The 10151-nt window shown below is 41.6% G+C and overlaps 1 protein-coding gene and 1 long non-coding RNA gene across 3 annotated transcripts; one reads left to right on the top strand and one right to left on the bottom strand.

Annotated features, from left to right (window-relative positions):
* Nucleotides 1-285: 285 nt before the first annotated feature.
* On the bottom strand, nucleotides 286-3789 carry LOC136445073 (uncharacterized). 2 transcript variants are annotated; one of them, XR_010757378.1, is made up of 3 exons: nucleotides 3625-3789; nucleotides 2558-2650; nucleotides 286-980 (listed from the first exon to the last, which is right to left on the bottom strand). It is a non-coding gene; the product is annotated as an uncharacterized lncRNA (long non-coding RNA). The 2 variants fall into 2 exon arrangements; XR_010757379.1 differs by lacking the exon at nucleotides 286-980 and adding an exon at nucleotides 1136-1246.
* On the top strand, nucleotides 1130-10151 carry LOC136445072 (protein turtle-like). Its single transcript, XM_066442928.1, has 6 exons — nucleotides 1130-1232; nucleotides 2526-2873; nucleotides 4799-5092; nucleotides 6438-6746; nucleotides 7589-7912; nucleotides 9246-10151. The coding sequence occupies exons 1-6, from the start codon at nucleotides 1157-1159 to the stop codon at nucleotides 9581-9583; spliced, it is 1689 nt and encodes a 562-aa protein (XP_066299025.1). The 5' UTR covers nucleotides 1130-1156; the 3' UTR covers nucleotides 9584-10151.

Raw genomic sequence — 10151 nt, 5'->3', positions numbered from 1 at the left:
AAATGTCCCACATAATTTCAACGGAGAAAAGTTGTGACAGATAAAAATGTTTAGATCGATCAAACTATTACAAATGTCACCTACAAAATACACGAGAATTGTTCTGAAGATGTTTTTCATAAATGATGACATCAATAGCTTAATTAGTTATTACCCTAATGATAACTGCGATAAAGTTTCGTAAACTCAGCAGATTGCATGCTGACTTCTGCTGCAGATAATTGAGTGTAGCATCTTATAAATAATTCAAAATCTAATTCCAATATCAGAATATTCGTTGGTATAAGATTGTCTGATAGATTTTTAATAAGCAGCTGACATTGCCAGCTTAGATACTGTGTTTTAGATATTGAAATATTAATCACAGGGTATTCGTGACAAATTTGTCTCACAGAAGGATTAAAGTAAGTTATGTTGTCGTTGTCATTGTCATTGTACGTACTGTTATGTAATGTATTTACTGTAATGTAAGAAGTCCAGGAAGATTGGTGGTGTGCCTTAGGGCACATCACTAATGGATTTTCTTAATAAACCAATAAACCAAAGTAAGCAAACTTCAGATCAGAAATGAAAAAAAATCATAACGACTCTTTCACTTTCGCTGCGCTATAATTTGGCAGGAGGGACTAAATTTATCCCCACTTTAAGCCTACTGGCACTTAAATTGCACTACACATCCATCATATACAAGCCTAGGGAAATACAAATCACATTAAGTCGTTTGACACAATTTCTTTATTCCCACTACTCCATGATCTATGCCGGGCAGAAATATGGTGATTGCTTATTAAGCGTCCGTGAAAATATTACACCTAGCAGTGGACACCAACGTACATTTATCATCTGCTGTAAAGTCCACAGTAGATTGTGGCAGATATTGGATGATTCACTCCTACGTTAACTCCGACTGATCAACAAGAGAGTTGGTTGACGCATCACGGTGATTTCTGTCCCTCTGCAAAGGACGATGACGTGATAGTCTGGAAGATGTACACAGCTGGGATGTTTATGCGGTAGTAAATGTGAAAGCTGCATTTACTGAACAAATAGGAGAGGTGACATATTGTGTGTTATGCCTCATGCAGCTGTTTTGTTTCATGTTTGCAGTGCAAGCGTTTACATTTAGGATCAGTGGGGCAAACTGACGGAATCTCCAATGACTCCAACGACGATGGCATCTTTCTTCATGTGTTTGCTCACAGCCACGACGTTCTTCCAGTGGAAGTCAAAAGGTACGTAAATCCGCCTTAAATGCACCATTAGGAATGAAGAGTAACATTAATCTGGCAACATCGTATCCTTGATTGTGAACAGTGTACTTTGATTATGCATAAAATCATTTATGTCCGGATCACGTATTACTCATCACAGGAGGTGACGGGCCATTTTGTAACTAGCACGCCCACTAAATGGAAACTTCTAATGGTGCACACGCACTGTAGTTGCACATTATTGCCTTTTTCTTCGAATGGTTGCCTCTGACTTCTTTTGCTGAAAAAGAACGTCGTGATTCATATCTCTTGTAGAGTACAGACACACTTAAAGATTGGGTAGGAGACAGAAGACGACCCTGTACAAGTGAGGGAAATTTGAATCGTTTCCAAATGAGAACTACTAAAGTGAACACGCAACCAGTAATCCAGGAAGGAAGAAAGTTTTCATGAAAAGGTTGCACATTAAAGTTTCATAAGCTGGGAAGAAAATTGAACATCATGCTGAGAGCGTGTTGAAAAGATTGTGTGGGTTGTAACGTGGGTAGCTAGCAAAGCGTACCATAATGCATCTATAGTTACAGGGGCGACCCTTGCATGGATATTGCATTAGAACACTGAACGGAATCTTGTCTGAGTAGTTCGCTAGCCTTTTTTGTGACAGTTAATGATCTAATTCAGTTTAAGATAGATTGGTCATACAAGATCAGCATCTGTAATGTGTTGCAAAAGTGGTGCTTAGAATAGTAAGTGTGTAAATTAAATAAGCAACTACTATCAGGTCAAAATCCCCATGGGTTTTGCTCACTTGGGTTACAATTTTTCTATCTCAGATGTGACTTGAACAATTTGTGGAGAAGCTCCCTAGGCATGATGCTACGAGTGCAATAGGTGATTCAAAATAGAAGAAAAAAGGCATGTATAGGGAAAAGATTACAGAAGCTTTGAGTTTAAATAACTTTCAACCCAACATTTTTTGGACAATGACATATTTGTAGCATGACGTCTTTGCTAATTTTCCGCACACACTCTCAGTCCATTAATTGCTAACAATGGTATATATATATATATATGGGGAGCAAACACTTGAAAGTCCATCTGTGTTTATTTTTGTAGAAGTCATTATGTATCAGAGTTAAACTGCAATTTCCTACAAGAAATTGGACAAACTTTCGACTGATCAACTCCAATCTTTATCAAGGAAGTCCATGTTCTTTTGGGCAACTCCGATTTTTTGTGTTGTAAATTGCAGTATAACTTTGATACATGATGGGAGCAAACGTGTGCAGAAATGGCTGCATTTTTTCCCCCTAGCCGTTGCCACCGTGCAAACAATGACTACCAACCTCAGCTCGGTGACTGCAATAGAAGGGGAAACAGTAGTCCTCCCGGCTGAGTCCAGCCCAGACTACACAGTATTCGCCCAGACGTGGAACAAGCTGGTTGGTGGAATGAGAGGAGTTAGGACAGCTGTGTACATGTATGCCTCCACCACCAAGACTTCAATGTCACTGGGACCACTAAAAGGCCGCGCCATCTTGGATTCAGATGGTTCGCTGAGGATCATGGCCGCCCGGAAGTCTGACGGGGGTCTGTACGTGTTGAGTAGTGTGCTAGATGTGGTGGGACAGGAGGATCACTACGTACAACTCACCATACTGGGTATGAACCATTTTAAATAGTATTGTGTAGGTACTTTCGTCTTCCCTTGACATGTGCTCTCCGATAGATATAAGCACTGATCCAGAACATTCAGGACCAGACTTACTTACTTACTTACTTACTGACTAATACTTGATCCAGTTAAAATGAACCTAGCTTTGGCTCCGTTAAAATGCATCATCTGTTAGATGCTAGGCAGCAATACATGTATACATACCAAAGTACCTGGTAGAGCGCGTGCAAGTATGACAGATGGCAGTCCGAAGAACCGCATAAACGACCATATCTATCAGAACAGGCACAAGAATAAACATAAAGGGGAATATCTATGTTGTATCTCAAGGTATCCAACACATGATATTTAATGTAGTAGAAGATCGTTTGCTGACCGAATGTTCAAGGGGGATGTCAAAAACAACACACTACGGCACTAAAATGCAGTTGTTCTACATTGTGCTAACAAGTATACCATAGTCAACATCATCACTGTGTTGATTTTGATAGTTGATCGTCATCCAAAAGTATGTTTCATTATCTTGTATGATATTTCATTTGTATCAGGACCTCACAAGGTCGTAACCTTTGACCTTATACTGACTGGTACTAAATACTCCGATCTTACACATCAGTACATTTCCTCTGTAGCTCAGAAATTTGAAGATGACACTATCAATCGTGAATAAGCTATCTCGATTAAAAAATCGCAACGATGGGGAGTATTTTCACTACGATTGCGTGGTGTGTGACCTACGTGGGAAGGGGGGCTGCTCCGTTCTCTTCGGTGATGAGTAGTATCTACAGTCATGCAGACCTTTCAATGGGAGATAATGACATAATACAATTACAACTAGCTCTGAAGACACCTTTTTAGACATAACTTTCCCAACCCATACTTACACAGTCGATAGAAACCTAAACGGACTTACCAAAAATGAAATATTCCCGCCGCTAGAAACTTAGGTCACATCTGGTGACCCCTGGATGTAGAGGTCACAAGTCCTAAACCTGATTACCCCCAATGTGTCGAAACATGAGTGTATCTGAACCTGGTTGCTCAAACTTTTACATGAACACGTTTTTTTCCTTCGGTTTGCAAATGTCATGTGAAATTTCTCTATGGTAGCTACAGCTCTGGCCCTAACAACAAGTACTCAACAAGTACTGATCCAGCAAAACTTTCGCACAAAAAGTCGTCTGGCACACGAATCGCCATTCAAATTTTTACAGATGGACCTTCGTTGAACCCGAACATAACAAATTGCGACCGTTACGGCAGGGTGCTAATAGGGACGTACAGCGTGAATAAGGGCGCCCTTGAGAATCAATACAACTCCCTGAACATGTTGACCCGCGGAGCAAATCTGCCGTCGGTAATGCCCAGACAGATGGTCGCCGGGTCCTTGTGTCGCTTGTTCTCATTAAAAGGTGTAGGCAGCAACAGGGTCTGTTAACCTTCACAGCATTACTCCACCTTGGCATTTACAAGGATCTCGCTGCGAGGTAATCTTGTGAACACATTGACGGCAGTTACTGTGGGCATAGCCGTGGCGACTCCAATGGCTCCTTTTCGCTTGCAGTATTATGTATAGTCCAGTACTGACTATGCGTAAGGCTGCACGTAAAAGAACCCCTGCTGGAGTCGTTTCAGCTAACGTTACTGCTTGCAATGAATATCTCTCTGTGGGCAAGGGACACAAACCTGGATGTATAGTGAGTGACTCGTCGCCAAGCAGTCATTGTATCCGAGACAGATTCAAATTGGCCTGTTAGCGACTAGTGACAGTAGAATACAGTAAACAGATATTGTAGTCATGTGCAGGACGTATACAGTACAAGATTTTGTTTTTGTACCATGATCTCTTCTGATATAGTACTATATCAAATTCAATATATTATTATATACATATTGATTCTGTGTGCTTCAGTTTTGCCGGTAGTCCAGATCACTACTAAGAAGCCAGTTGTCGTGATGGAACACTCTTCCGTCATCTTGAACTGCACCGTCAACCACACCAGTGCTCTCACCTCTCCGCCATATTGGGAAAGCGACCAGCTCCAAGATGTCTCCCCGCACATCCTGGGTAACATGGAATCAGACGATAGCTACTCACCATGGCTGTTCCTGCCTAAATTCTCGCGAGATCAGACGGGAAACTACTCGTGCGTGGCCGAGCACCTGACAGGAAAGACGTCTGACAGAATCTATGTAGGAGTCATCTGTGAGTGCTTTGTTCAGGAGAAATACGTAGTAGATCTATACCTTTTATTGTCCAGTGGGCATCATATGAAAAACCTATCGTGGTTATCTAGATGGCATATTCCATTATTGCATTGAGAGTAACCGAAATGCGAAGATAATTCAAAAGAGTAGACTTATATAGGAGTCATCTGTGAGTGTCCGGAAGTCCAGAAAAAATTCGTATAGTAGTAGAATTCTTTGTGAAGTCGTCATCATGGGAATAACCTATCATGCAATAGTTACCTTACAGGTATATGCCATTGAGTGAAACCGAAATGTGGAGAGAACTGAAAAGAGCAAACTTAAATGTTTTGTTCAGGATAAGAAAAGAGTATCAACAAGCATTTGGGCTGAAAATCAGTAAGTAATTGAAATGTGACACAGAGCATACCTTAAACTTTATCTTGCAGAGAACAACTTCGTCTGGACAGAAAAATAAACTTAACACTGCACAAATTCGCATTCAGTTTGTGTAGAGCAGACAAAAACCCGTCTAATGGGATCGGTACGCTCACGTCATCCCGTGTGCAGTAATACGTCCTGAGTGCGGCTCACCCAAACTTTGTAAGCCACTCCGCCGCCAACGAAGTTTGACAGCACTCAGCCCAAATCTCCTCTTGAATAGCGGAAGGAATGAGGAATGTGACAACTGAGTGCTTCTTATGTGATAAGATTTTGTCTGTAATGCTCAAGGGCGTCCGCATAACATACTCACGAAAGGTAGAATAGCAAGTAGTCTTTTCTCCGGTTGGGAATGCATAATTCAAACGCAATGTTAGAAATTCAGAATGAAATTGAAATGGAATTGTTTTAAGGTATCATTACAAGGTAATATGATTACCCGTGTTAGTTTGCACAATGTACATTTCTTTCCATAGTGCGTTGCGTAACGTTCGATTTTCATTATCTCAGTACCATTGTCTTTTGATCACAAATTACTGTAGCTACTGAGAGACCAATAACTTGCATGGGGATAGTACAATGTGTGACATTACTTTGGGTTTACAGGGAGATGTGTAACAAGTCGTCAATCATGTACAACATAGAATTGGCGCAACTTTCAGGGGGTAATAAGCTCGATTTTCCATTTACGACCAATGAACTGGAGTACCTGCTTATAACTTACTTGTATGAAATGCATTTGCATATGACTTTTGTAACTATATAGGCTATCTTACGTTACTTTGTTATTCTTATACTTTACTTGTCTGTATTTGTTTCAATGTACTTTTGTAATGCCCTTTGTTTGAGTATGAGCTTGAGTGTGTTGTCATCACGTCTTGTCAATGAATGTTGCTATAAAAAAAAACGGTTGATTTCTACAGATCCGGCAAAGATTCTCAAGATTGCTGAAGACAGCAGTGACGACAACAACGTCGTGCTCCACTGCATTGCAGAAGGGAATCCAGCTCCTCGAGTGTCCTGGTATAGAGGCTACAGTCTCAAACCCATGCTCACGACAAACGGCACAGACACCTCCCAGCGCCTGGGACTGGTGCTATCTAAACACAACAACAGGACCAGCGGGCAGTACCGGTGCCAGGCTTCAAACAAGCTCGCGGACGACTCCAAATCAGTTTACGTCTCCATCTACCAGAGAGCCGTTACGATTGTGGAAGCAGCCGAAAGCAATGGTAATTTTATCTCACCTTATTCTGTAACTTCCCACAAAACTAAATCTACAAAATCCATTCCAAACTTAAGAAAAAGAAACTAGATCGCATGATATCACCACAAACAATACGAAGTTGAAGAGTTCTGACGCATGTCGATGATACGGAAAAATCAGTAGCAAGACAACATCGAACCGTACACAATTAGCTTTTAGATATTACCTTGCTATTGATTGTTCTGACGTGATGATACAGAACAATCATTGGCGAGACAATACATAACCGTACACAATCAGCTTTGACATCACAGTCACAGTATCAGTATGCACGGCAAAGGGCACTGCGTACTTGCTACAATGTCGACCGTCAGACAATTACACGCTAGATATAAGAAAATCTACCAGAACTAATCAGAACATCTTGGCATTTGAAAATCCCGGAGGAGATAGTGCGAGTAAAGCTACCGTGACAGAACACTGCGATAGCGTGTTGACAGGGGATTGTCTGATGTACGACATACTAACCAGTGAGCAATCTGTAATACACTGACACATTGACAGAGAAAAGAAACTTGGGAATACGCCAGGTTGGGCAGGTGTGTTCGTGATCTGGCCTCTGGGTGGAATAGTAGCTTTATTCCCCGAGGGTAGACGTATCGCGACATCTGGAATCAAAACATCAGCGGGACATCAAAGAGGCACAAGACAATGATTGAGAGCCTCACAAAAGAGACTCTCATATTGCCACGTCTTGAGAAAATCTCATTTTCTTCCGCACACCTCCACAGCCTTAGGAGCGTTTGGTGATTGATTGGGTTCGTTTTGGTGGACTGTCTTCTAATTTCCGCCCCTTTGCCCTCTCAGGGATTATCCGTGTACAGGAAGGAAGTCTGTTCCAAGTCATTACGACAGCTGGCATTGCTGCAGCTTCCCTATGTCTCCTCTTGGTCGTACTTCTAGCTGGCTTCATCTTCTGTCGGAAAAGGCCTGGCGTGTACGGCCAACAGGAGTTTGAGTACATCGCTGCTCAAAGGGAGCAGGAGAACATTCCCATGGAACAGTTCGAGAACGATACGTCACTTCCGGTTACTCCTGATTGGGAGGAGAATGACGAACAGGCAGTAATATGCCCTGCAGATCTTAGGAATTCTCCGCTTCCCACTCGAAATGGAGTCACCTATCAATGCCGTAAGTTTCGTGAAAAAGCCAAAATAACATATTTAAAATCCATGTTTTGCTCCGGTAGACTAACAGTTTGATAAAGTCACCAACAATCAAAATTTGCTTTTAAGTTTTAAAAAAACTTTGAACTTGAGGGCAAATGCAGTGCTTGTTAAAATCTGCATGCACTGTGTATTCCCTGTTCATTTGCATTAAGTTTATATCCATGTTTTAGTCCGGTACACTTGTTGCACTTACACTTTAATAAAGTCACCCACAGTCACAACCTTTGTCACAACCTTTGTACTTAAACTTGAAGGAAGTGAAGTGCTTGTTAAAATCTGCATGCACCTGATATGTGGTCCCTGTTCTTTTGTATTCAGTTCAGACCCATGTTTTGCTCCGGTACGCTAACAGTTTGATTAAGTCACCCACAGTCAAACCTTAAGTTCAAAACCTTTGTTCCTGAAGGCAAGTGATGTGCTTGTTAAAATCTACACTTGATATGTGGTCCATGTTCTTTTGTATTCAGTTTACATCCCCTTTCTACTCCGGTACACTTGTTGCGCCAACAATTTAATAAAGTCATCTACAGTCAAACTTTAAGTTCAAAATCCCTTATACTGATAGTAAGTGAAGTGCTTGTTAAAATCTGCACTTGAAATTAAGTCCTCGGTCTTTTGTATTCAGTTCACATCCTCCGATACACTTGTTGCACTAACAGTTGCACCGATAAAGTTCCCAACAGTCAAACTTAAAGTTCAAAAACCTTTGTACCCGAAAGCAAGTTAGGTGCTTGTTAAAATCTGCACTCGATACGTAGCCCCTGTTCTTTTATATTCAGTTCACATCCATTTTTCTATATATGGGAGTCCGGTACACTTGTTGCACTTACAGTTTGGACTTGAAAGGCAAGCGCAGTGCTTGTTAAAACCTGCACTTGATATGTAGTTCATGTTCTTTTGTATTCAGTTCACATCCATTTGTATTCAGTTCACATCCATTTTCTACTCTGGTACACTAACAATTAGATGAAGTCACCAACAGTCGAACTTTAAGTTCAAAAACCTTGGTACTTGAAAGGCGAATGCAGTGCATGCTTGTTAAAATTTGCACTTGTTCTTTTGTATAGATCCCCAAAGAACTTACCTTTGAAGTTGAGCTTGCCAGTAGAAGTAATTGACAGCAAATGAAAGCTTCTCTTCTCCCATAATTGGGAAAATTGACTGGCCGGCAGTAGATTGCTTTCTAAATGTCTTTAAGACAGTCGCGACTATATGCGCTCTGCCTGCCCTCTATGATGCGTTATGTATGAGAAGTGTTTCTTTATTAGGGTGAAGATATTTCGTGTTTTCCACAGGTACGTTCGTTGCAAGAGTCATCGTGCCCTACTACTCTCACCAGCCGGGCTTCTTGTCTTTGAAAATTAACGACTTTGTCGAGGTTATCGATCAGACGTCGTCGGGGTGGCTGTACGGATCGATCGGGGACAGATCGGGAGTGTTCCCCGCCACGTGCGTGGAGCCTTCGGGCAGGACTAGCGCCAACAGGAGAACCGATCGAGCCAAGTACGTGGAGAGGCAAGGTCACCAGGCGTCACTCGTGGTCCGGATATCGCGACGATCGGCGGGCGATGACGTCAGGGCCCACCCGCGGCACACACGCAGCGGCGAGAAAACTGCAGAGGAGGAATCGTGAAGACATGATCTAGGCGGAGGGAGAATGTAGCAGAACATTCGTAAAAAAAGCAAAGTTCCGGACCAAAAGAACAATCGTACATCTATTCTATCATTCTTTAGTAAATGCACGCTACAGCATGACTATCGTATCATTGTCTTGTTTGTAACACTCAAATGGTACAATTTGTGAGTTTGCTTTTGTCTCTGTAAACAACGCTGTCTTGTGAGACGCTTCTGGAGGAAATTTTCGGGGTTGCCGTAAGACCGTGTTGACGATTGCTATCTTCTTGATGCGTTAGCAAATGACCGTAACATGATCAGTAACGCTACAGATAGGCCAGAATTTACATTCATTAATGTACTCCGTCACGTCATTTTGTTGTACTTAATCAGTCTACTTTCACGAGAACAGAGTGTATGATAAACACTATGACCAAAAGGGCACTTTCTGCAACAAGAGACAGCTTGCCAAGTGTCTATATTTGTTGTGTGAAAGTTGCTCTTTAAGAAAATGTCAGTAGTGCCTGTAGTTGATGTTTTGTCACATGTTTTGGGGAAAAATGAATAAAAGTCATATATATCGCTGA

The sequence above is a fragment of the Branchiostoma lanceolatum genome, chromosome 11 (assembly GCF_035083965.1).
Source record: "Branchiostoma lanceolatum isolate klBraLanc5 chromosome 11, klBraLanc5.hap2, whole genome shotgun sequence".
Lineage (NCBI taxonomy): Eukaryota > Metazoa > Chordata > Leptocardii > Amphioxiformes > Branchiostomatidae > Branchiostoma > Branchiostoma lanceolatum.
Note: the sequence above shows the minus strand (reverse complement) of the source record. Positions and strands in the feature narration are given on the sequence as shown.

Coding starts and splice junctions, on each gene's coding strand:
- LOC136445072 (XM_066442928.1), top strand. CDS start 1,157: ATGACTCCAACGACGATGGCATCTTTCTTCATGTGTTTGCTCACAGCC. Junction 1,233..2,525: donor CTTCCAGTGGAAGTCAAAAG/GTACGTAAATCC, acceptor TTTTCCCCCTAG/CCGTTGCCACCGTGCAAACA. Junction 5,093..6,437: donor AATCTATGTAGGAGTCATCT/GTGAGTGCTTTG, acceptor TGATTTCTACAG/ATCCGGCAAAGATTCTCAAG.